At 38.4% G+C, this 27,768-nt stretch overlaps 1 protein-coding gene across 2 annotated transcripts in view; it reads left to right on the top strand.

The window, feature by feature from the left end:
- Window positions 1-27,768, top strand: part of TUBGCP3 (tubulin gamma complex component 3) — a 59,368-nt gene that overhangs the window by 21,354 nt on the left and 10,246 nt on the right. For both annotated transcript variants that reach the window (XM_072849855.1, XM_072849854.1), the window contains exons 6-14: window positions 2,890-3,062; window positions 5,765-5,883; window positions 8,566-8,691; window positions 12,264-12,332; window positions 17,118-17,250; window positions 18,600-18,766; window positions 21,187-21,297; window positions 21,697-21,805; window positions 26,459-26,648. In XM_072849855.1, the coding sequence (XP_072705956.1) occupies window positions 2,890-3,062; window positions 5,765-5,883; window positions 8,566-8,691; window positions 12,264-12,332; window positions 17,118-17,250; window positions 18,600-18,766; window positions 21,187-21,297; window positions 21,697-21,805; window positions 26,459-26,648 (1,197 nt within the window). The remainder of the gene's footprint in view (window positions 1-2,889; window positions 3,063-5,764; window positions 5,884-8,565; window positions 8,692-12,263; window positions 12,333-17,117; window positions 17,251-18,599; window positions 18,767-21,186; window positions 21,298-21,696; window positions 21,806-26,458; window positions 26,649-27,768) is intronic.

The following is a 27,768-nucleotide window of genomic DNA, read 5'->3' on the forward strand; positions in this document are numbered from 1 at the left end:
AAGGCTAGGGAAAATATGGGCCTGCTGCTCAAGGGGCAGGGGCTGTCATGACAGATGATATGGAAAAGGCCAAGGTACTTGGTGCTTTCTTTGCCTTGGTCTGTGCTGGTAAGACCAGCCCAGGACCCTGAGACCCTTGGGAAAATCTTTCATTGCTCCCAATTTGCCCTTGGCAGAGGATTATCAGGGCCCATGGGACCTGATGGGATGCATCCACAAGTGCTGAGGGAGCTGGCCAGTCTCATTGTGAGGCCATTCTTGGTAATGTTTGAAACATGGCAGTTGTGGGAGGTTTCTGAGGACTGGAAGAAATCAAATGTTGCTACTTTGTTCAAGAAGAAGGATCCAGGGAACTACAGGCTGGTTAGCCTCAACTCAACACCTGGGAAAGTGATGGAGGAGCATCTTATCGTGGAAGGCATTTCCAGACACATGAAGGACAAGAAGGGGACTAGGAGTAGTCAGCACAGACTTAAGAAAGGGAAGACATGCTTGACCTATCTTATAGCTTTCTGTGATGACTGATTTGGTGGACAAGGGTACAGCAGTGAATGGTGTTTCTTTCAACTTCAGTAAGGTTTTTGACTCTGTCTACCTTTAACATCCTTACTGACAAACTTAATAAAATATGGACTAGATGACAATGAGGTGGACCAAAAGCTGACTGACCTGCTAGGCTCACAGGATTATGATCAGTGAGACAAAGTCCAGTTAGAGCCTGGTCACTAATGGTGTAGCCCCAGAGCTGGATCCTATACGCCTTCATCCCACCTTATGGGACAGAGTGCACCCTCAGCAATTTTGCAGATGATACAAAACTGGGAGGAGTGGTTGATAAAGCAGGTGATTCAGCTGCCATTCAGAGGGACCTCGATAGGCTCCAGAAATGTGCTGACAGGAACCTCCTGAAGTTCAGCAAAGTCTGGGACCTGGGGAGGAATAACCCCATGCACCAGTACATACTGGGGGGTGACTGGCTGCAAAGCAGCTTTGCAGAAAGGGCCCTGGGGTTCCTGGTGGATACCAAGTTGAATGTGAGCTCATTACTGGTGAGGACACATCTGAAATGCTGGGTCCAGTTATGGTACAAAAAAAGTCACAGACAGGCTGAAGAGAGTCTGGAGAAGGAACCACAAACTAATTAAGGGGTTTGAACATCTGACATATGAGGGGAGGCTGAGAGAGCTGGGACTGTTCATCCTGGAGAAGAAAAGGCTCAGGGGATCTTACCCATGTGGTTATACCTGACCAGGGGAGTAGAGAAGACTGAGCCAGACTTTTCTCTGTGGTGCCCAGGGAAAGGACAAGAGGTAACTGGCAAAACAGTTAATCCCAGTTAAACATAAGGGAAAAAACTTCTTTTGCAGAGAGGTGGGGTGTGTGTTTGTGGGCAGAGGGGATGTTGTGAGACACGGGAAGGGGTTGCCCAGAGAGGCTGTGTAGTCTCCATGCTTGAAAATATTCAAAACATGACGGGACAATGCACCAGGCAACCTTCTCTAGTTGACCCTACTTTGAGCAGGAGGGCTGGAGGAGGTGATCTCCAGAGGTCCCTTGCAACCTCAACCATTATATACTCCTGATACAGTACAGAAAGGTGTGTCAGTGAGGTTATTTTGTATATCTGCTTGCTTACAAATATCAGCAGAACCTACCCTGTTCCTGACATATTCTTGGTCTGACCTGTTAAGACTGTTCAAAATTATAGCAATTTCACTGCTCTCTCTTTAGTCCTGTAGTCTGTGAGCTAGGCAACCCAAATTAGATCTTTTGGTGAGCTTCATTGCTCCTCAACTTCTCTTTATACGTGTTTCCCTTTGTTTCTGGAGTACATTCTTCTTGAAATGTAACAGCCTAAATTCAGTGTTTTGCTCTAGTTGAGACATTACAAATGCTAAGCACAACAGAGTTGCTCTGTCTTGCGGGCTGTGTTCTTGTTCACTAGCTACAATTGTATAAGTACGATGTGTGACCATCCCATGAGTTATGATGTGGTGGTTGAGAGAGGAAAGGCATTCCTCGACTTTTTTTACATCGACATTTGTGTTGCAATCTTGTTCCATCTCTCCCTGCAACTGTGCTTTCACAGCTTTGTGGAATTCTTTTATTTACTTATTTATTTTAAATATGTGTATGTTTCCAAAAGTTTACATTCAGTTGCAGGAGGGGAAGGAATGGTCAGCAGCAAAAATCCCTTGCAAATATTTTCAACTTTATTTTTCATCATCAAGATACAGAAATAATCAGAAAGTTAACTTCTAATCTTAACATTTTTCATGTTTAAGACTATTTGTGTGAGAAGAATTGACAAGTTTGAAAGGGAGGGAAATTGGAGCTTGTCTAGATGCTCCCTCCTTGTTCACATCTTCAGGCACTTGATACAAACTATCCTAAACAGTAAAGCAGCAGGAAAGTGAACTTCTCTCCTCTTTCTCTACTTTCCTTTAGTTCTTTGGCATGTAACTACAGCTTCAAGTAATAACAAAACTTAAATATTGTTGTTTATTATGACTTGTTTATTATTATTATAGTTGACTTCACTTTTAATCCATTTGAGCATATCTACACAGTTCAGTGTGAACAAAGTCTTTGATATGAAATCATATTTGTCAAATTTGTACCTCCTTTCTTTTCTACAGTGGTTTTTTTTTTTTGAATTGTAGGCTTATAGGAAGCAATAAATTGCTTGTATGTTTTGCATCCTTTTTTAAGGTTTCTTTATTAAAAAAAAAAAAAAAAACCAACAAAAAAACCCCCAAAAACACAGACAAAACATCCACAAAAAGCAAACTCAAGCTTGGGTAATTTTTCAAAATTTGCATACCCCAAACCAGGTGATGGGTATAGAATCAAAGTTTTTAAAGGTGTTCCTTCCTTTTGTCCTTCTAGACAATCCTATCAAGCTCCAGGCGTTGGAGATTGCCTCCGTCAGCAATTAGGGTCACGTCTCGCATGGACTCTAACTGCAAGCCAGCCTTCTTTACAAAGCACTACCTCAAAAGGCTTTTCAAATGCTGTCTCCCGTGGTGTGCCAAGGTCAAGGCGAGAAGGGGATACAAGTGGTGAGCAAAGATGCATTTGTTAAAGATAACTTTTTACAATTGATATCTGTATCCTCCATTATTTTTTAATGATTTTGAAATACTTTTATAGCATGTTGAATTTTTTGAGGAGTGTTTTGATAGAATGATAGAAGCAAATATGCAAGACTAGTATATTTGGCCACAGTCTCTTTGGCTGGTTGTTAATTTGTTTTTGCAATGATTGGTTTAATAATGTGTTCTGGTCTTCTTGAAAGACTGACTTCATTGCAGTGTTTGTCAGAATCAAGTAGTTGTGGTTTGTGAGTAATGATCACGCTTTTGATGATCAGAAGATGCTACTGCTTTTAGAAAGTCAGAAAGAGAGCTCAATGAATAGAACTTGTTGAACTAGGCTTATCCCTCTGCGACTGTGTCTTTTAAAACTTGGAAATGTGCACTGGAATATAGAGCTCTCAACTATTTTTTTTTTTTTAATTAGCACACTGTTTACAGTAGTTGTATTTAGAGCAATTGGCATAAAATATTGTCAATAAAATAAAAAATAGATAAATATTACTGTCGTGGTTTAGCCCCAGCCAGGAACTAAGCACCACGCAGCCGCTCGCTCACTCCCCCCTGGTGGGATGGGGGAGAGAATCGGAAGAGCAAAAGTAAGAAAATTCAAGGGTTGAGATAAAGACAGTTTAATAGGTAAAGCAAAAGCACAAGACGCAAACAAAGCAAAGCAAGGAATGCATTCACTACTTCCCATGGGCAGGCAGGTGTTCAGCCATCTCCAGGAAAGCAGGGCTCCATCATGCGTAATGGTTACTTGGGAAGACAAACGCCATCACTCCAAATGTCCCCCCTTCCTTCTTCTTCCCCAGCTTTATATACTGAGCATGACGTCATGTGGTATGGAATAGTCCTTTGGTCAGTTTGGATCAACTATCCTGGCTGTGCCCCCTCCCAGCTGCTTCTGCACCTGGCAGAGCATGGGAAGCTGAAAAGTCCTTGGCTAGTGCAGCAACAACTAAAACATCTCTGTATTATCAGCACTGTTTTCAGCACAAATCCAAAACATAGCCTCATACCAGCCACTCTAAAGAAAATTAACTCAATCTCAGCTGAAACCAGGACAATTACAAATTTATTTCCTTGATTAAGTGGCTGTAAACTTGAAACTGATGCCTAGAGGATCTATTCTGAATTTACACAAGTGTAACTAAGGAGAAATTGTTTAACAGATGATCTCTGTGGCAATTGTGTAAGTTTCAACCCTCTCTACTTTTACTGTAAAAGGGGGAGACTTTTCTGAATAAGAGAGCTAATGGCAGATGTTGTCATCCTACAGTGCTGTTGCTCTCTGGCAAAGAAAGATAAGAGATGTGTTTTTTTACGTTTGGGGTTTTTTTAATAACTCCTATATAAAGAAGCTAAAATATAGTCTGTCTGCCAGCCCCTGCATCTTTATGAGTAACAATGCACAAAGGAACAGCTTAGAGACCAAACAGAGTTGTACTGGTATATCTAAGGGCAGCATTTGGCATCTAGTACCTAATTAACAATACTGTTGATGCTCAAGAGGAGGCATATGTCTATAAAAATATATTTATAAATATATATTCTTTTAATATTCATGATAGATTTAATATCTATAACTACAGAAAAGTATAAAAATACATAAAATCTAGCACTGCCTCTTATTTTTGTTGTACTAATTGCTGTAAAGAGCACTACAAACTTGTTTCAGTCAGCCAGCCAGCAGCTGTGTCTCTTGATTCTTATGTGGGATGGGTAGAAGGACTGACAGTTGTCTTAAATGTAGTCACTGGTTGATGTAGAAATAGAGCTGCATTCAGAATATAAAAGGCTATTGTCAAGAAGATATATTTCTATGAATATGAAATTCTTCTAACTAATTAAAAGGTGGGGTTTTTTTCTTCTAAAGTTGGTTGCTGTTAATTGGAGTTTTCTTATTGCTACATGTGCACAGATAGTATAATCAGGAGCATTGTACGGCTGTTATTAATATCTGTTGTATTATTTACTAATTAAAAAAACGTGCACTTGAATCTTCTACCATTTCACTAGGAGTTCCTAAAAGGGACTAGCTACTCTCGTGCGCATCTTAGTATTATGAGAGGAGTCTGAATTTTAAACAGCATCTGAGGTGATGACTACTTTTGCCAAAATAAGAATATAATTTATTTTTTGTTGGTTTTGTTCTGGGAAAGTGGATTGTTGGGGAGGCAAACTGATGAGAGTAAGAGTGCTGTCAAATTTGGGAGAAGCATGTTGTAGCATCTCAATTTCTGGATAGCTGTCACGGAAATGTTTTCATTCTTGATATCATAAATGAAGTTACAAAAGCAGATGGCGCTGTTTCGTTGTTATGATGCTTGCCTCAGAACTTGCACTGGTGATTGAAACAGAAAAGATAACAAGTTTAAGAACTGGCTGAAGTGTTGGTTAAAATATAACATGCCCTGTGTCATACAAGCTGACCTGCTCTGAGAGAATCCCAGGTATCGGTAGAGGCAGGTAAAGGGAATTCTTGACTTTCCTGTCAGGTTGTTAATGGGACTTAAAACATTTCTTTACAGGTTATAAACACAGGCTTTCTCTCTTCTTTTTTTGTCTAGGCTTCTAAATAGCTTTTTGAAGTTGTAATGAAAACTAATTGTCCCAACAAATCTAAATACTGGTTGTTTGTTTTGTTTTTTTTTTTTTCTTTCTAGGCTCTGTTGAAATAACCGAAGCAAACCTTGTAAGAGATGTTTTGTATGTCTTCCAGGGAATAGATGGCAAAAACATCAAAATGTGCAATTCTGAAAATTGCTATAAAGTGGAGGGAAAGGTATGGTATGGTGACTTGTATTTCATATGTGAGCAGAGAGGTATGTAGGGGAAAAGTAGCCATGAAAAATATGTAAAAAAAGTTAAAATATTATCACAAGTCTTTACTCCCTCCACCCAGCTTTTTTGCCTTTTTTTTTTTTTTTAGTACAACAGAGTAGTTTCAACAGTACTAATTTAAAATTGATTGGGTAGATTAGGTCCCAGAAAAACTATAGCATTTCACAAGATTTCACTCCCAACTATTAAGCCAGTACAAAGACTCCTAAGTTATGGCTTAATTTGAGGATTTTTGTTATCATTTTCCCTCCCCAGTGTATAAGAATGAATATAAAGCAGATGCAGTCTTTTGACCACATTATTATTGGATTAAATTTAACAGCCTGAGGTGTAGAATGGATGCTAGCCACTTGATGTTATGGGCTTGATTACAATTTACAAGTGATCAGATGGGATTGTGCAGATCACCCAGGGAACAACTGGTGATAGAACTGAAGAGAGTGCTTTCAACTCCTGTTGTTGATAGAAAATCCAGCTGATGCGAATTTGAAGGAAGGTGTCAAATAGGGGGCAGAGGAACAGGAGAGAAGGCTGAGAGAGAGAAGATCTGGCTTTAAGGTGGTGAAATGTTAAGCATATTTGCAATGTGGAAAAAAAACCAGGGGCGAGATTGGGTCAGCTAAGCAAAGAACAAAAAAATGGCGCTAGTTGCTTTAGCAGCTTCTCCTTATTCAGTATTTAGACAGTACTGCATCACAGTTCTGTTTCAGCTTGCTAATTGGCTTTCATGTTCTTGTTCAAATGGAAAGATAGTTCTTCCGATTTTCACTTGTATTAAGAACTTTATACTATGACAATATGACATAGTCCTAAAATGGTGGAGAATTGGTTTTGGGCCATTTCATGTGCGAAGAGCACGGTAGACTTACCTTAACGTTGATGGTAACTGAACTAATTTCCTTTTCTCCTCCATAATAATAGCAAAAAGTGAAATCTATAATTGTTTATAACTTTACAATGACATTTGGGGCTGCTTAGTAAAGGAAAAAATGGAAAACTTAAATCCTCTTAAATCGGTTAAATCTTGTTAATATACAGATTCTTAAGGATGTCATCTTCTGCACCTGTAGATGCTGCAAAGTTTGTAATTCCTCAACACCTGCACTGAGTTAATTATGTTCCATATATAAGTTAGATTACATATAGCAAAGGGAGCATAACAGATTTTTCTAGAGAAATGTGGAGATAACTTAATCAGTGATTGCAAAATTGACACTATGGGTTTCATTAGTTTTATGTGTAGTTTTCATATCAAATAGGCTAGTTTGAGGTGAAAAACTGTTTTAGTTTCAACTCCTAATTCTGTTAATACAGGGAGTTTGATTATTCGGATGGTTTGTGGGCAGTAATGCTTTTTCCTGAGAACTTTGTGTCTTCAGTTATTTTTGTGAAGTCAGTTGTCTTCCGTTGTTCTTTCTTATTGGCACTCATACTGAGCTACTGGACCCGGTGAAGATGAAATTATTTGACTGACTAGAGCTGCAGCTGGAGCTTTTTCTGATGAACAAGGAGGAGCAAGATCATACCTCCTCTAGCTGTGTTGACTGCATGTTAGGCAAAAAAGTAGTCAAAGCATGTAGTCTTCCCTCAGCTGCGCAAAGAAAATGTCATTGTACACAGTCTGTTTTTTTCCAGAAAGAAACACACTTGCCAAGCTTATTCTTGCCTGAATGTTTTCTAATGTCTAATGTTCTAATGTCTAATGTCAATATTAGCTCTGTTGGTGACATTCCACACTGTATAAGCTAGCAGCTTCTGATTTGATCTAAGAGATACAAATGTAATAACACTAAACCAATTTTGCTTATTCCTCATTTGACTCCAGCAGATGTGTATTGTACGTAACGCTTGCCAAGCACTCTGTAGTTGTAGAATTCTAAATAGTTCTTATGTCATCTCTTTGGTTTTAGCTGCAGGTAGGGTTTCTAACTGTGTCCAATCATGCTTGTTTGGGCTAGAATTGATCCTATAGAAGTTGTTCAAGAAGTTAAAGCTGTGCCTGTATATCTAAGCAAAAGGGCCAAGGACTGAACTCTGGTCCTACAACCAAGTGCTGCTACCTGGTTCAAGCCCACACTGCTGTGGCTTGGTTCCTGATACCTAGTCTGGCATTGGATCATTTGTCTTCTATTAAAGATTTGTTTCACATTTAGTAGTAACTAATTATTTTCTCTAGGTTTCTTCATTATTTTCAGTCATTGACTCCTCTTCTAGAGCTCTAATATTTTCAGTCTTGCTGATTATCACGATAAGATGAAGTGTGACTCTACATCATAAAATTTCAGATTTCTTCCTCTTTTCTGAAGACCTTTTTGTTACTGCCATAATTGCCTAATGTAAAAAGAGTGTATGAATATCGTTATATTAAGATTTCCAAAAGGGAAGGTCACAAAGTTGCCAGTAGTTTGTTGACGCTGCCTTTTCAAGGCTTATATGTATAAATTTAATGCTAATTACATGGTTGTCTGCTTTTCTGGCACTATCTCTGCTATAGAATGTAAAATTATTGTTCCCTGAACTGGCTTGTTTTATGAGAAAGAGGGGCTTTCGTGAAGAAACAAGTATTGGCATGATGGTAGATTTGACTTAAAATTGCAAGTTATTGTTTCTGTTAACTTTGTAGGTGAGCTTGTCCAAATCTCTCAGAGATACTACAAGTAGACTTGCAGAGTTGGGATGGCTACATAATAAAATAAGAAAATACACAGACCAGAGGAGTTTGGATCGTGCGTTTGGACTTGTGGGACAGGTGGGTTGGCTAAAAAATTGATTTTGCTACAATATTTTGGTCTTGTTTCCCTTAGAAACTACTGAGTAAAATGCAGTACTAGAAAGAATCGTAAACTTTGGAGCCTGGATCATTCATCCTTTGATTTACTCCTTTTATGGATTGCCACTTTTGGTATGGGTCATAGTCTGAAGGCAAGGGAAAGACGTTTGCTCTTGCTGGTCATAAGAAGGAGTTGCCCCTGTCATCTGTAACTGGAAAGTCTCATGCATAGATTCCTTTTCCTAATCTTTTTTTTTTAATTCTGTTTTTTTTTTTTAATTGCTCATGCATGTTTAGAAACAAAGACATTGCTTAAATGGGATGGTGGTGTCCCTGAGCTAATTAATCACCAATTCAGTTGCTAGGGTGACCTATGCAGGGGACACTCTTGTTGGCTAATGTTGATGTTCATGTGTTAATACTGCACTAACTTACATAAAATGCAAATACCCCATTATCTTCTGCCCTTTCTTTTGAATACAGCATCAAAAGAATGTTAATTTTTGTTTTTATAGGTTTCATCATCATGATTTGTAGTCTACAGTAACTTCACAGCTGCTGTAATACCCAAAACCACATTTACTGCTAAGGCATTCCCGTTTCCTCTCACTTGCTCCCTCTGTAAAACTGGATATTATCCCTTCTGAGTCGACAGAAATGTTATCCTTGCCTCTAGCCATAACATCCTACCTAATCTGCCAAGAAATTGAAGTGCTTCTCCCTTCAATCTAATTTTTCTTAAGAGGTCAGTAGAGACACTGTAGTGCTTCCTACTTTTCTAATGTTTTATTCTGTTCCCTTCTGTCTCTTATTCCTAGTAACCCTTTTAGTTACATATAAATAATTATTTTTCTAGTGATCCAATGCTGATTTCCATGTTTTATATGGTAGTGCTACTGTATATGCATTTTCTTCAGACTCTCCCCTTTATATATGGGTGAAGTTTCTTATTCTTTATCTGGCAGCTTCCTGCTTATGCTTATTTGTACTGTCTCTGGCTTTAATCTTCAAGTTTACAGCAAGGGGAGAACTTTAATTCTTCAGTGAATTTAAATGTGCAATATCTTAGCTATTATATGCAGGTTTTAGATCCTGTGCAGAGTGCTGTGCAGTTAGTTAGCTGAATCTGCATAGCTCTAATGCTGTTAATTTTGCTTGAGGCAAGCACTTATATATATTTCTAGGACATAAGTGTACAAATAAAAACATATATTCTACTCCTGCTGTCAGTATCTGGGCAAAAAGTGTATGTACCATTGCTCTTCATTGCTTTTATAGCTGACAATTTCAGATGCTGCACACTGTGCATTAAGAATTTAGCATTAGAATATATTGTGCATTCTAAAGCATCTTTTGCTTAATGTTTTAAAAGAATGCTTGTGTAAACCCCTGTTTAAACCACATATAGGATAAGATGTCTGTCACCTCTTTTATATGATTCTGGTGACAGTCTGGTGACTGTACCACGCAAAATTTCAGGTATTGACAATTATTAGGAGTAGAGATATAACAATGTACTGCACTTTAACATTATATTCTTCTACCTTTGCTGCTTAATATCTAAGTTATACTTTGTCCTCAGAAAGCAAAAAGAACAATCAGCAGTGAAATATAACTTGCCTTATATTTTGGCATTTTGCCCATTTAGAACCAGTTGAGGTAGTGGGCATTTTAAGTTTTTTTTTCTCTTGAACAATCATTTTGTTTCCTTCCTGAATTCTCTTTTGCTGTAGACCAAATCAGAATTCTAGGATAATGTCCAGTTTTCCATAACAGTTTGGGAAACAAAAATCTGTAGTCTGTAATGCAGGAATTGGCACCGGATGTAAGTTTTAACTTCTAAAGCTTCTCTGAAAAGTTGCTGGCCAGTTAGATCCTAAATCCTTTTGGCTACTAAAGTCAATGACTACTGTTCTCACTTTTTGAGTAGATGTATAGTGCCTTTGAATGTTTTCTTGGAGGCTCTACTCGGCTCTCTGTCTTGGCAAGTGCTACTTCAATAGGTTCAAAAATGTACTGAAGAAGCAAGTGAGAAGAAATGAAAAGTGGGGTTACATGTAAGGGGATTTCTTTTTGCCCTTCAGTATCCTCTGCAATAAAATGAATTTCAAATTTCTTTCCAATTTGTAATGTTGAGTTGAAGAAAGGAACCCTCTTTCCTTATAAAGAATACAATGGCAAGATTAATTTTTTTTTTTTCCTAGGCTTCTTAGCCTCTTAGCAGAAAGAAGATTTATTTTCTCCTTGTGGTTGTAGTAATGATTTTTCCCTTGTATATACTCTAGTGAATAAATATTTTACTTTAAGTTCTTGGGTTCTTTTTATGTGAAGTTTTCCTTATTTTTTCCAAATTACTTTGACTGTGATGATTTTAAAAGGGATTGAGGGGAAAATCCTGGGGAATTTCCCATTTAAAAAAAAAAAATCCATTAAAATAGGTATTAAAATAATTAGCCGAGAATTGGTTAAGAAATCAGTTCTGAAAAATTTCTGTGTGCATGGAAGTACTCTTCAAAAAACCAACCAACCAAACAATTTTTAAAACCCCAAAAAGTGCTTAAAGTCCAAAATTTTCAACTCAGTCCAAAATTAATGAGCCATATTTTTAATTCTGTTTTAGAAAATGTGTTGCAGGAATTTTTTTAGTATGTTTGTTAGGTTAAGAACATTACAAAAACAAAGCAAAATGCCAGGACCACAAACTGTGAAAAACTATCCATTACTAAACAAGTATTCTTTCAGGAATTGTTTTTAGAATCTACCTTTATTTATTTTTAAACAAGCCAAAGTATCTGTGCTTAGAATTGTTTTACAAAGAGGAATCTTTGCTTTAGTTCAGGCCTCTTAAATTCTGCATGTTTTACAGATTTCTTAGGATGTACTTAGTGTTGTTCATTTCTTCCGCGTCAAGTGAAGAATCGTATATGACTGTCAATTGATAAAAGGCCAAAAATTTAGAGTACTTGATCCAGCAGCACTTACTGGGAGTATTATTCTATAAGCATTGTGTTTTCTTGTTCATGTCATATAGTCTATACTGTAAATATAATGATGGTTGCCTGACTTCTGTGTTCTGTTGTTAGAGGCATTCCTGAAATTGAAATTCTATTACTTTACTCCATACAGTATTTTACATAATTATTAAAGAAAATTTCGTCTGGGTAATGTTATGATTTGCACAGCCCTATGGTAATTATTAATGTCTTTATTGAGATGATATATCTATTTGGAGAGTTACACTTGTCATAGTTTAATCTGTTGATAGAATTAAGGCAGCAAGAAACAGAAAATCACTTGACAATGTGTATATATTCTTGGAAAAGGTCTGTGCATCTCTTAGGGAAGCACTTGTATGTTGGCCAGTTTTCTAAGAGTTGGCTTTTGTGCTGAAACTTGTAGCTTGATTCCTTTTAGGAAATTTCTAACTACCGTCACAGTGTGGTGATAGGATAAAAGTTATTCTAGATTAAACCAGAAAGATTTTTTTCCTGATTTTTTTTTTCTTTTTTCTTTTTTTTTTCTTTTTGCTTTTTCTCCTCTCTCTCTTATAGAGTTTTTGTGCAGCCTTACATCAGGAACTTAAAGAATACTACCGACTTCTGTCTGTTTTACATTCTCAGGTAAGTTAAGTGGTTCTTATTTAACTTTCTTATTTTGCTTTGCCTTATCTGAATATCTCCAAAAAGGTCTACCTAGGTGTCGCTTTAGAAAGGGAAGGACATACAGCTGTTACTGTTGACAGTGGACACAATTCTCTAACTGGTACATTTTTTACTCGTTGGATATATGCACCAATTAATATTTTTCTCTTAGAAATTCACTGTTATTTGATGTGTTACATAGAAATACACATTATATTCCTTGCTTAAGCCTCTGTCCCTTTTTTGCATCATTTTTGTCAGTTTCATCTTGTGTGATATCTCTATCATTCAAATCCCAAACAGCATGACACATCTTTGAAGGGAGAAAACAAATCTTTCTGTATTTCAAGCAATGCATGGTTCAGCATTGGTAATCGTGTGGTAATTCAGCATGGTAACAACAGTTCCAACGTTTTGTTCTGTTGGGGCAGTTTGTGCATTTTCCTTGTCCCTTCCATTGTATTGAGAGAGTAAGATGTTTCAGTGTTTTATTATTTTTCTGTGACACATAGACTAACTCAGTGCTGATAATCTTGCAGTTTGTCCACAAATATTTATAAGTAGGTGCATCTAGATGCTAGCGCTAAAATAAAAATTAGCGCTTTTTTTCCTTCTGCTTACTTTTTGTTATATGGGACTTTTAAGGAGTTCATTATTTATAATTGAGAAAAATTTATTCTGAGAATTGACTTAAAGTTAAAATGCCATTTAAAATTCCAATTTAAAAAAATCTGTAGTTTAAGTCATAGTCTTCTGTAAATGTTTTCAAAGCATCTATTCCTTTTGACTCACTTGCAGTTCTTTAACATTCCTGACTTCTGGAATGCCTGTTGTACGTACTTTTTGCTTATTTTTCCTGGCTACCATCCAGTTACTCTTTGTGATTATTTCCTGCTCTGTTCAAAATATGTTTGCTTTCTTGGTTTGCTGGAGCTTTGATTTATTCTAATTTCTAAAACTTCTTGACCATGAAAATATTTATGAGTTCTTTGAAATGCAGCTTCCTCTACCTTTCCTGCTCCACTAAACCTCTCAAAAGAAGAGAGGAGTCTGGTGAGAGGGGAAGCCTGTAAGAGGAAAATAAAAGGAAAGTTCTGGCATCACTTAATTTTCAAACTGCATTTGCCTTTGTGGTGGGTTGACCCTCACCAGCAGCCAAACACCCACCCAGCCTCTTGCTCACCCCTGTCTCTTGGGGAATGGGGAGAAAATAGAAGGAAGGCAAAAAGACAAGTCAATCAAGTTAGTGACATTTTAATAAGGAAAGCCAAACCTGTGTGTGCAAGCAAAGCAAAGTAAGGAATTCATTCACTACTTCTCATCAGCAGGCAGATGTCCAGCCACTTCCTGGCAGGCCACTTAACACTTGCTTGGGAAGATAAACTCTATCACCACAAATGTCCTCCCTTCTTCCTGAGAAAAGCTTTTTGTCCTCCATGTGTTTGGAAGTGGTTTCCAGGATTAGTTGCTCTGTCAGCATTCCAGAGAATGAGGTGAGAGTCTCTGGTGTGTAGTTCGACGGATCCTCCTTCTTGAAGACAGGAGTGCATTTGCTTTCTCCTGGTCATCAGGAACCTCTTCTGATTGCTATGATGTTGCAAAGATAATCGAAGGTGGCTTTGCAGTGATGTTGGCCAGCTCCCTCAGCACTCGTGGGTGCATCCCATCAGGTCTCATAGACTTAGGTATATCCAGTTTGTTTAATGTTTCCTAACCTGATCCTTCTCCGCTCTGAGTAAAGCTCCCTTGTTCCACACTTCCCCTCTGATCTCAGGTGACATCTGCTATTCACAATGGCAAATCTTACAAAAAAACCCAAGGCATGGAAGGTATTGACTACCTCAGCTTTTTCCATTTTTCCTGTCACCACTTTCTCGGCACCATTCAGTAGTTGGACCCACATTTTTCCCGGTCTTCCTTTTACTGCTTTTCTTGTTGCTCTTCATGTTCCTTGCCAGATTTCATCTCCAGTGTTAGAGTTTATGACTGTATTGAGCACATCGATTAAATGCATTCTGGTAGGGAACAGACAGTAGTGTCTGCAATGTAAAGTTGTGCTGCGCTAGCAGACTGGAGTTTCTGGGGATGTCCCTCAGCACCTGACTGAAGGGGACCCCAGAGGATTTTCAAGAAGCCCCTAACAAGATTCCTTCCCAAAGGCTGTTAAAGAAAGGAAGGAGACCCAACAGTGGAGGAGAGATTCTCTTGTGACTTGAAGGCTTGGAAGCACAAGGTCACATTGCAGGATGGAGAAGGGTCAGTAGTGTGCACCAAAGATAGATGCTGGCACTGATTTTAGTTGATGTTGATAAGAAGGTAAGGCAGAGTGAAATCTCCTAATCTGTCAATGAAAGCTTGCTAACATTGGTACTCTGGATGCTCTGTCCATGGCAAGGAGTAGCAGGAAACAGAGTGTGTGAGCAAGTAAGTGCTGGGGAGCCCCAGTGTGGGAAGTGCAAGGTTTTTTATCTGGAGGAAAGCTAATCTAATGCATGCTTTCTCAGTGCCAAACTTGGCATCAGCAGGCCCAATTTGGGAAAAACCTTAGTGTCCTCGCAGGTGGTCGTCTGCACTGCTGGACGTGGTGTGCATTTGAGTGCCAGGGAGATGGGCACTGAGAGCAAGGTGGCAGGTGTCGGTGTGACACTGGAGCACTGTGTGCAGTCCTGATGGCAGCCTCAGACATTGAGGAGGTAAAGACTAAGGAGGAAGAAAGCTAAAATGCTCGGGAGCATGGGACAATTGCTGTGTGGGGAGAGGGGAGATGGGCTGAGTCTCTTGAGGCTGAAGAGGAAAAGGCACAGGGCTGAGGCTTCCAAACTAACAAAGGATAAGCAAAACACAAAGCTGTGGGATTTGGTGAATGGCTACCAGAGGAAAGAAGGCACTCTGTGCAATTAGCAGGAGGTTGGTATAAAACAGAGAAGAGTAGCCAGCTTGCAAAATTTGTTTCTCAAGGATGTCATGGCAAAAGGGGGTACCAACAGGTTGAAAAAGGGATTATACAAATTGAGGGACAGCAGATCTGTAAACTATTAGAAGGGCTGAGCAAGGATGCATCTTCTGACGTCCTGAAGGCTGCAGCTGGGCTGCAGGGAGCCTAAGGGGCACAGACTGCAGAGAGGGGTCAGCTTTGCATGCTCTTCTTGTACAGCGCTTCCTTTTGTCATTATTGGAGATAGAGCAGTGGTTCATCTAGCCAGGGTTCTTACAGAGGATGGCATTTCTTATGTTCATAATTGATGGAGCAGAAATTTTTAAGAAAGAAGTCACCATTCTCAAGACTTGTGCTAGGTTATCCCAGAGGTGAGCTTGGTGACTTCTCAATTTTATTTTAAAAAGTCATGGAAAAAATCTACTTTTTTGAAAGACACCTTTCTTTACAAAACTGTACATTTCAGTTGCTTGAAAACATGTAGAAAATTGTGTCTTGGAACTGAGTGCATGCTGCATTCTTGTATTCAGGAGATCATACAGGCTGCCAGCTTAGGAGTTGTTAGCTGCGGTTCTAGTTAGCAGTTCAGGCATAGTAGTACATAACAAGAATCTCATCAAAGGGTTCTGTACTGTCTTTCTCTATAACTGTATATTATGTCTTCAGAGCTTCCCCCCAGACATGTTTTTTCCTCTGAAAGAGTCATCCTGAGTGTACTATTCCGTAAGCTTTTCAGGTGTTTTCCTTGCCGGACTGTTTTCACATTGGTAGCCCCTTTAAAAATTCACTTCCATGATGAAGATGTAAGTGTATCATCTCTTCCCTAAAGACAAACGGCAGTTCTTGCTCATATATTTCTCTTATTGTTCCATCTTTTCCCAAGATGAGCTTAAAAACAAACAAAAAACAAAAAAACATGTACCCAGGAACATCCAGAAGCTAATGAATTTAACTGGCTTTAAGGCTGAGCTTAATGTGGATGACACTAGTCTTAAGTTTAACTGATACATTGTATTTGGCAAAAAAATGTGCTAGACATGGAAGCACAGAGTGGATTGGTTGTGGCATACAGGAAGAAACAGAGCATCTTTCCTAAGAGTTTATCTGCTTCCACTGCTCAGGGAACTTACTTCTGTATTCTTAGGTTGTGTTCTTGTCCTGCTTACCCCATCTGTACTTGTACGAGATGTGCATTTGCAAATGCTTTCATTTTCTGTGGTGTTGGAAGATTCATGCTAGTCACATTGTGACAGGTTTTTCTTATCGTAGCTTTTAATGTTTTCGTCAATGGTAGCAATTCCTTAATCTTGCTATATACCTAACTCAAGTTCTGATGGTTTCTGGAGGAAGGCATTGAACAGAATTTGTCCCGTGTTGAACTTAAGTAAGCTGGCTGTGCAGTAATAAAAATTTTACCTCCTACACCCTTCCATTCCTTTCGATGTTTTTCTTTACTCTTTTCTGAGCACCTCTTTGGCCGGTATTTGCTGTCTTTCAGGATCTCTGCTCTCTTTTCCTTTTGCTCTTCTTTCCTTTTGTGATTCACTATCTATCACCTTGCTTTCTTTAACTTTCTTGGCCTTTGTGCTCTGTCTGTCCTATTACACTTCTACTTGTCTCTGTCCTTTCACCTGCGCTTGATTCTCTGTTTCCACTTGTGTGACTCTCGGGTTTTGGCCCAATGATTTAATGAGAGAACATATAATACTGAGTATTTCAAGTGTATTAGTAAAAAGCTAACTTCAGTACAAAAACTATGAAACATCAGTTCTGCTTCAGTTTTGCCTGTTTTGTTTCTTGATATGTCTTTCTGTTTCTAATTTGATCAGTTGCAATTGGAAGATGATCAGGGCGTGAATTTGGGACTTGAGAGCAGTTTAACACTTCGCCGTCTTCTAGTCTGGACATATGATCCTAAAATAAGGTTAAAGACCCTTGCAGCACTTGTTGATCACTGTCAAGGTCTGTTTAACATGAATTTAATATTTATGGAAAAGTTATGTAACTTTGAGTGGTTGTGCATGCCAAAGGTGCATATCAATAATATTACTGTTAAGTTTTTTTAGAAAATTTTAAGTGGCTAATCCAGAGGATTCTCTCTCTTTTTAGTTTAAGCAAAAAACTGATGAATTATAGTGCTGTTTTGATACTTACACTTTCTCCTTTTTTAAAAAAAACTAGAACATGCTTGAGAAATCCTTCAAATTTTAAGCACACACTTTTCATGCTATTTTCAATTACTCAATTTTAGTCATCTTTCAGAGAATGTTACACTGAAAAAACCCACTGATACACTATGAAATGGTTGGCTTAGTCTCTTCATTATGTATGAGTGTATGCTATTCCTCTATATATGATGGCATATAGGAGTCATTTGCAACTTGTCTGCAGATTCATGTGAAACAATGGACCTTTACAAATCTGCAAATAGTGCGTGGCTGTGTTGGCAATCCAGAAGAAAATGCTGAGGAGTGGTGTTGGAGTTGGCCAAAACTTTGGCTCGTAACTCACCCATAGGCTATGCTCCTCCATAAGGGTACTTCAGCTTTGCTGTCTTTGAAAATAAATGGAGATTGTGGCCCTTTGGAAAGAGCATCTTAACCAAAAAAGCTTACAACATCTGTTTTATCTTGTTTATTGGAATTGGTAACCATTTTGGAAAAGAAAGCGGGCTTTACTTTTAAGACATTCATGAAAATTTTGAATGCTACAGCCTGTGCTGCAAGGAACCTTAAAGCTGTGCAGCATAACAGCAAAACAAGTACTAGTTCTAATTTTTTTTAAATTGTTTTTTTTTGACAGCTTCTTACCTGTCAATTGCAAGAAAACAGGAGATATTGCCTAAAGGAGCTGTGGGGGGAACTATAACTAAGAAGGAGGAAAGATGTGTTTGTGTGTGTGTATGCACACAGAACATCTGAAAGAGTCAAGTACAGGAGAGAAGGAAAACATACTAAGGCTCCTTTAATGCTATTCTGGTGGGGGCAGTGGTGAAGAAAAGAAGCATAAAGTCAACCTTTGTTTGTGATCTGATGCCTTGAAATTTGCATTCCTCCAAGCTACCATAAAGTAGACAGAATATGGTGTCAGAGAACTGTGCTTAATGCTTCAGTGAGATTAATGAGTCATGCCTTAGAATGCAGGAATTCCCTGTCAACATTAAAAAATGTACTTTTGCTACATTTTAGAATTGCTCTTCAGCAAGCTCTGGGTGACATATGACTAGCTAAAATCAATGGCTGCTGAATTTAAGTGTGCTGTATATATTTTTCCTTCATACATTTCTGTTCCTCTCCCCTTTGATCTTACAGGGAGAAAAGGTGGTGAACTAGCCTCAGCAGTTCATGCCTATACTAAAACAGGAGATCCCTACATGAGATCTCTGGTTCAGCACATTCTTGGCCTGGTATCCCATCCTGTACTGAATTTCCTTTATCGCTGGATTTATGACGGAGAGCTGGAGGACACATACCATGAGGTAATGTATGCGATACAATAAATATTTTATCTCTGTTCATTTGCTTTGTGGGAGTATAATCTGTGGGAAGCTTAGAGGAGAATTTGAAAAGTAGACTGTGATGGAAATGTATAACATATGAGTAAGTAATATATACAATAGCAACATGAAATGTGACTCTCTTCATGGATTCAGACAGTGTGATGTCTGGAGGTTGCAATGGTGCAGTACACTGTCTTCAATGAATCATATCCTGGCTCTATTTAGTAGAGGCAGAATGGTGGACTAACAATAGATGCTTGCTTCTGGAGAGAGACAAAGTCATCTCTCTTTTCTTGCTTGGTGTAACACTAGTAACGTATGCAGAGTTCTTTGTAACTGTTTAGAATGCAAGCCTTGTATTTGGAATAAAGTTCAGAATATTCTACTCTGACTACCTATGGTTATCTTCAGCTTCATAAATAACTTTGGTTTGTCAAATTGGGTAGAAGAGGTTTATGGTTCCAGGGTTCTTCTAGAAACTCTACAGAGTTATTTGTGCTGACTTTTGTAACAGCAAGTTCTAGTAACCATCCCTTTTCTTCTTAGAAATATTTTTCTGCCTTTTTAAGCTCTCCCAACCCTTTTTACTGTCTCCAATCAGTACAGTCTTGTTAAAGTAACATTTTTTTGATTCCAAGAAGCCAAAGAATCATTTTTAAAAATGGATTGAGCACTTCTGAGACACATCTGAGTAACTTTACTTGAGTGTGAAATATGCTGTGTGATTTCTGAAACTGTCCATCTGGGTCAAAATTAAAATGAGTACAAATACCACCCACAGCTGATCTTTAAGGTCAGCATTAGGAGACTTGTGTGAAAGTCTATGAATCTTTATGGCTAGAAGTGTAAAATAGACTTTAGTGTTTTTCCAGCTACTCTTCAGACACGCAAGGCATGGTCTTTTTTGGTTTTTATATCTTTCACTAGCTTTCAGCTCTTTGTTTAAAATTTTACATGTGCACTGTAATCTGAAATACTGAAAATCGCTGTTGGATGTGGTATACTGAAAGCTACAATTTCCATACCATAGACACAGTTTTTGAACACAGACATTTGGCCATTCTTGTCTTGGTGGAAATGGTATTTGGAGGCAGTGAAAAACATTCTTGTCCAAAAAATGGGTATCTTGTTTGACAGGATAAGGACAGAATCCATCCACAAGTCACTTTAACAAAACTAATCATGTAGCTTTAGTTTCTTACAAATGTGTCCTGGTTTCAGCTGGGATAGAGTTAATTTTCTTCCTAGTAGCTGGTATAGTGCTGTGTTTTGGATTTTAGTATGAGAATAATACTGATAACATGCTGATGTTTTGGCTGTTGCGAAGTGGTGTTTACGCTGGTCAAGGACTTTTCAGCTTCCCATGCTCTGCCAGGTGCAGAAGAAGCTGGGAGGGGGCACAGCCAGGACAGCTGACCCCAGCTGGCCAAAGGGCTATTCCATACCATATGGCGTCATGCTCAGCATATAAACTGGGGGGAGTTGGCTGGGGGCAGCAATCGCTGCTCAGGGACTGGCTGGGCATCACTGAGCAGTTGTATCACTGTTTGGTGTTGTTTGTTTGGTTTTTTTGTTTTGTTTTGTTTTTTGTTTTTGGTTGGTTGGTTGGTTTTTTTCCCTCCCTTGGGTTTTGTTCCTCTCTCTCTTGTTGTTTTCCTTCTCATTACAATTTATTATTATTATTACTATTATTTTATTCCAATTATTAAACTGTTCTTATCTCAACCCACGAGTTTTCTTACTTTTGCTCTTCTGATTCTCTCCCCCATCCCACGGCGGGGGGGGGAGGGTGAGCGAGCGACTAGGTGGTACTTAATTGCCGACTGGGGCTAAACCACCACAAAATGAAAGTATTCTCTTGCATGGAGTTGAGAGACCTTAGCATTTGATCACCAGTTCAATCACAGGATTTCTTGGTTTTGAGGCTTGGATATTTTTTTTTCTGCAATTCTGCATCTATTAAAATAGGAGGGAATCCAAAGAGTCTTGAATAAAAATAGAACCAGTAAAATAAAACCATATTATATGTATATTCTGAACTTTATTTCCTACCCTAACTGTATAACTAATTGTGGGAAAATGCTATATGCTTCTGTATTTCATAGTGGCTGTTTTACAGATAGTACACTTTACCCTGAGGTAGTCAAGGTTTCATAATGTACAGAGGAGATTAAATTATGTGAGCTGTTTAACTTTTTTCTTCAGGGTTCATATTAGTCAACAATTTACATATCAATTGCCAGGACAACTCTGCGTGTTAGCTATGAAAAAATTTTTTTGCTTTTTTAGTTAAAAGAACAACCCGGAATATTTTTACAGTTTTCTGAATACAGAAATGAAACGCTAGAGGAGAGAGTTTACATTCATCTTTTGTTTTTAATATTTATTTCAATCTACAGTTTTTTGTAGCTTCAGATCCTACAGTTAAAACTGATCGGTTATGGCATGACAAATACACTTTGAGGAAATCAATGATCCCTTCTTTTATTACAATGGAGCAATCAAAAAAGGTATGAATTCAAAAGTCAATCTTCTGATGATTTGTTTGCCCTATGCTACTGTTTAGATTTCCATTAAGAAAATAGAGACCAACTTGAACAATAAACAGTCGTCTTAAGAATTTTAGAATTGTTTGCTGAGGAAGACTGTAAGACTATTTTCCATTCCATTCTCTAACTGATAAACTTTGTTTAAGGAGATGTCAAGGGGGGAAAAGAAGTTTGTTTAAAACCTTTTTGTGTTAGCACTGAAGTTCTGGATTGCTGTGGTGGGGATTGTGAAGCTAAGAGCACAGAGAGATGACAAAATACCGTATTGTCCTGGTGGTTGTGGGTGGCTTTCTTGTTTGGTGCTTTTTTTTTTTCTTAGATGCAAATCACTTTAAAGAAAAAAAATCCTTTTTTGTTCAGGTCCTCCTAATAGGAAAATCCATAAACTTCTTGCATCAAGTTTGTCATGATCAAACTCCATCCACAAAGATGATTGCTGTGGCAAAATCTGCAGAGTCTTCAAAAGATGGTAGAGTATCAGTGTTAGTCAGTTTCTTCCCTTTGAACTGAGCCCTGTATAATATGTGGTTTAGACTGTAAACTGGCAGTTTGGATAGTGGGGTGGAAAGGAGTACAAAAGTCCCATCGGCCCTAAAATATAGGTATTTTAATGCGTACTTGCATTTTACAAAAGATGTATGAAGATGCATATGTGTAATTTTCTTAATTTGATAGGTTTGCCGGATGGTTGTTAATGTACTGAATTTCTGAATGAAACCATTCAGAAACCAATCTGCCTTCAGCTGACCTTTGTTGAGAGGGCTGGGGTGGGGGCAGAGATATTCTTGAGTGCTGCAGTAAGAGTTTAGTAGTTGTGACTTCTCATCACATATACTTCATCATATGATTCCATAATAATACTGAATTAATTCTGTGATTAAAAAATAATAAATAATCCATTAGTTGTAAATAAGAGAATGAGCAGTAAAACCAGGCAGGACAGAATCCTTTCTATAAATGCACTCTACCACTATGATATGTCTGAAGAAAATTGAGTATGTGGAAGGTTAGGAAAATTCTTTTTGAAGATTACTTAAAATTTGGGTTGCCAGCTGTTAAGCGTTAAACCAAAACTTGACTGTCAGAATTGCTTCAGGCTATGTATTTCTATTTAGAAGAGATTTCAGTTTTAATGAATGAGAACTTGTATACTGTTTGCAGTTATTCTTTGGTGGCATATTCTTTGCAATGAAGTTAACATTGTTATGATGAAAGATAGCAAATAATAAACATCTAAAACAAGGAGACTTTATGTGTAAATACTAAGCAAAGAAGGTAAGGTAATGCATAGGATGCTGCTACATCTGGGAGAAAGGGCAACTTGCTTTCTTCTGGTGAAGGTGATATTTTACTACTATAACTTCTTTTTATAACTCATTTAATATACCAAAGGCAGTCTAATAGTTAAGATGTAGATCACTGGGATAATATCTCTGATGCTATTTTGTACATAGTTTCTAGAAGTATAATGATGTCCTACTAGTATATCCAGTCTTTGCCAAGAGAAGAATTATCTAAACATTTGTTTTTCTGTCAAGTTCTTTACTTAGTTTTCTAAGAACATCCTTCTTTGTGCTTTTTGACATATTGTACAATATCTTTTCTGTTATTCCTGTAGTCAAATGTGACTTTATTATATATAACTTTGAAGCTTGGTTTTGTGGGATTATCTTTTTTTTTTTCTCTCCTCCAGATTAACCTTGGGTTAGTTTTTATATTAACTCTTCACAACATGGACTTTTAGCATGAGTACCTCCATGAAAGACATTCTAATAATAAAATCCCTTTCATGTCTGCAATAATATTTCAGCTAATAATGTGATTTTTGTACCATGTGCAGTGCTTGCCTAGTCAAAGATGTGCTCAAAGTGCAGAGAGGGGTCAGGGTTAAGTGAATAAGGGCATGAAAATGCATTTGAACCATCATCTTGCCAGCTACTCCTGAAAAAGGCAAAAACATTCTTTGGCTACACTACTTTCACCACTTTACACAGCATTTATGGCCATGCTTTTCCAATATTGTTTTTAATTTGCACTTGTTTCTCTCTCCTTGATTGAATGGAAGATCTGCACGAATACAGGTTCCCGATTATGTATGGGATGAGAGCTTCAAAGCAAGTACATTATCTTAAGTGCTGAGAATACCCGTTTCAGACAGAAGTGTAGTTTTAGAAATAGATGTTATCCACTATACCTGCAGTGGATAGGCATGCTGAGCTTATGGTCTGTAGCCTAAATGCCTCATAGTATTGCACTGCCTTAATTCTGCACAAAACTGCATTTGTATTTAGGGCATTTTACCCATTCAATCCAGAAAGAACATTCTGTGTTAGTGATGTTGGAAATGCATCCTGTCCTCCTTGATTGTGCCATCTGACAATATCCTGAGAGTCCCTTCAGATAATTACTTATAATAAGACGATGGAAAGCTAGGATGCCAGCCTGAATTCTGGATGCTTTTTCTTGGGTTTTATGGGTTTGGCTGTATTTTTTATTTCTTTAATTTGCTTTGGAACCTTAACTCTCATGTTTCCCTAGTTTCCTTTTGATGCTGAAGTAATCATGATGTAAAAAAACTGTCTGAACATGTATTAAAACAGGAAGTCAGAGACGACGAACAGTGTAGACATTGGTCATCTTGCCTGACAGGGAATTGTAGCAGTCACTTGGGGAAGAAGGACAGTAAAAAAAGGCAGATAAAGTGATCCCAACTCCAATCTCGAGCTGTCCACAGTTTGGGAACTTCTGAACCAGGAATGACATGAGACCACTATGTTCAATAGCAACTCATGGACCTGTCTGTCAGTGTGTTTTGCCTGATCCTTTCTTGACCCATTTCTGGCTTTTCACAGTATCCTGAGATAATTTTGCACAGCTTTAAAAACATGTGCCTAGGCCTCTTGTTTGTTGATGTAAGCAACCTTTTTAGTAGTCTTGCATGTCAAACAGGGATGATGCATTGGCTATGCTGGTGTGCATGTATGCAGAGATGGTGCATTATAGCTACACATGTAAACTTGAATTTTCCAGTCTCAGAGAGGATGGGCTGTGGCACTTCCCTCAACACAAGGGGCAGTACTAAGGAGAGAGGAAAGGCTTTTTTTCTGCTTGGGATAACAAGAAGTTGAGACTGGTCCGTGTGTCCTCAGCCATAGATACCGCCTTACTCATGCTCACTCCTACTTGAGTGGCGGCAGGACCAGCGCGTGTGACTTGGAAGGCTTGCCATAGGCAAACTAGGCAATTCCCTGCTGCCTGTTGGCTTTGCCTGTGCCTTGAGCCAGTCCTAGGCCCAACCTCTGTGTCCAGTTGCTGAAGGTATTAGCTTATAACTCTTTCGGGGTTGGCTTGTTCCCTCTTTTGCTTTGCCCGTTAGGCTCAGAGCATCTTGTGGAAAGACACTTGCAGGAACAGATCGTTGGGGTGTTGTAACTTATTGCGTTCTGTCTGTAAAACTCCTCTTTTAGCTTTTTTCCGCTTCTGGAAATTCTTCCTTCTTCCTCTAAAGCCAGCAGTGAAGCCATGTGGTAGATCAGATGGCTGGTACCACTATGCATGCAAGCAGCCACACTGGAACCCATCTTTTGAAGACAGCAGTTAAGAGGACAGGATCTGCTAATGGGGGAAAAACTAGATGAAAGTCAGAATTGATTGGGCGTTCTCACTGCCCTGTTGCCCTGTACCAGTGAGACAAATGCATTTGCATGAAGTGATATTTTTCCCTTTTTCCCAGCAGTGGGAACACTGCTGTGTGCTTCCTCACCTGAGCAATGCAAGAATTGCTTTGTCAGATCACACCAGATCTCTGCCTTGCCCAGAGTGAGCAGAGACCTTGGTGAGCTGTCTCTCCTGGTTTGCTGTCAGTGACTGGAAAGGGCACTTTGAGGATTCCTTGCTACACGCTGTATTAATTCTTACATCTCCTAAGCTTGATGCATGTTACTTGACTACGTAGTATTCTCCTAGTGTAGGGATTTTGAGCACAGCAATGTATTATACAAGTGTCATCTCTTTGACATCTCTGCATATGCTTGCACTTTTGGTGTCTTATGGGGAGCTTCACAGGTTACTGAATGAGAAGTTGGAAACCGCAGGGAATGTCATTGAACCAGACATTGTGAGGTTTCCCTCATTAAAGAGTGACTTCTTTATTAGAACCACTGTTTATTTCTTCAGTTTAAAAGCATTTTATTAATTGAAGCTGAATCTCATCAAAACAACATGAAAGTTGGCTTTAATTTTTCCTATCTGCAGTACAGGTTGAAACTAATCCTGGAGCAGGCAGTGCAGTGTCTTACACTAATTTGGTACCTGAATCTTCCTTTTTTACCTTTAGAGCAATAGTTGTGTAATTAAAAATTGTTGGAAGTGGGAGTATATCCTTTAATGCTGAGAAAGGTCTGAATCTTACAATAGCTGGCAGTCCAGTATTTGGAGTTTTGTTCTGTGTTGCCTGAAGAGGCCACACTTCTTGCTGTCTCGTAACAGCCTTGTTGCAGTCCCTTTCTTAAAAAGCTTGTAGTTGTAGAAAAGAGTGAAATACACTTCCTACTAAAGGGCAGTGTCCTACTTTCTGCCCCCAGGTTGCCATACATTAATGGTGGAGAGGAGAACATCAGGTTGCTGGCTGTCCCCCAGATAATGCAAGCATATTCCCTCCTTTCTCATCCTGATTTATATGTGGAAACTATTTTCTGTAGAATGTTCTGACTGATTCTTTGATTTCTTCCCCCCCCACCCCATAGAAGTGACTTCCGATTTAGATCCCCCCGAACAAAGCTTTTCCCTAACTCTGAGCTTTTAGATCTCCTTCAAATTATTTGATTCTGTAAATTGCAGTATTTCAGCAATGTAAAAAAACCCTCACTTTCTGTGTAAAAGTGATAAAATAATATGAGCTCTTATTGTACATTACAAGCTGGGCACAGATTAAAAGTAATAATGTTGAAGTACGGGCTGCTTTAGGCTTTCTTTCACTTTGGCTATGCCAAATGTATAATATAGTGGATCAGAATAAATAGCAATTTCTCTGCTTGTATGTTTCAATTCCAAAGCTTGTCTGCCTCAGTTTTGGAAAAATACTAATTTAATTTTAACTTTTTTCTTTTAACTTTTTTTTTAGCTGCTGATTTGTTCACAGATTTGGAAAATGCATTTCAAGAGAAAATTGATGCAGCTTATTTTGAGACCAGCAAATACCTGCTGGATGTTCTCAATAAGAAGTACAATTTACTGGAACACTTGCAGGCCATGAGGCGCTACTTACTACTTGGTCAAGGAGACTTTATCAGGCATTTAATGGACTTGCTCAAGTAAGAGAGTAGGAAGGGTAATTATGTTGAATTTCTGATGCTTGCAAATGTGCATGATCAGTACAGAAACTATTGCTTTCGGAAGAGAACCCTTTAAGTGTCTTATTACTTAAAGGTTTAATTGAACAACTTCTAAAATTCCATTTTGGGTTTAATTTCTTTGACCCTGAGGCTTAAACTTTGTTATTTCTTTTTGGTATATACAATACCATTTCACAATGTCTTGAAAAGTTGCAATAATATAGATACCTTTGCACGTGACCCTGTGACAGCCTCGAGGATGTTAGCGCTTCCCTCGCTCCTGTCAGCACGTTTAAGCAGAAAAGTTCTGTTGCTCTTGATGCTACTAGTTAGCGTTGCTGTGAATGTTAGGCGTCTATGTTTTGGAGGTGTTTGGTCCAAAACATCGTGTCAAAACCCCTCAATGCTTTTTTAAAAGTTTAATTGATGCCTCACCAGCCTCTGTTTTAAGCACTCAGGTACACCCACAAGTATCAGTTTCAGTTCTTAAAATGTATTTGCAAGCTCGCTGCTTTTACATGCTGGTGCTACTGATTAAACTTAGTCTACCAAAAACATCCTTTACAAAGTTTTCCTTTGGTCTAGAAGGCAGGCTTTGTAATAGAACTTCCGTGAACTTGTTTGTAAATCAAAATCAACATCGTCTGGTGACAATTTGTACATGACCATGCTTTTTAAAGTGAAAATTAGTGTGAAACAGAGTAAGGTTGTTTTGTGGAGTCAGTATTACATTTGAGGCAGAAGTAGTGAGGGGCTTTCCAGTACTGATCATGGGGGAGAGGAGTAGTACAAGGTGCTTGTTACTTGCATGTTGCAACTCTTTGGAAAGTTTAAGTTATAGAGGTTTGTGTGCTTGTGCCAGCACTTCTAAGCCCATGAGATGGCTATCAGTAAGTCTCTCAAAACTGAAATGAAATTATTGGTTTGATTTGTTAATGATATCATCTGCCTCATTTTATATATGAGTGCAACTCAAATTGCAGAATAGTTATGCTACCAATCCTGATAATTTCAAATTACTGGCATTAAATGAGGATAAAGTTACTCTTCATGCTGATGTTCAGGTGTATAGCTGCATATGAATAGACATATTCTGCTC

This window comes from Ciconia boyciana, chromosome 1 (assembly GCF_034638445.1).
Source record: "Ciconia boyciana chromosome 1, ASM3463844v1, whole genome shotgun sequence".
Taxonomy (NCBI): Eukaryota; Metazoa; Chordata; class Aves; order Ciconiiformes; family Ciconiidae; genus Ciconia; species Ciconia boyciana.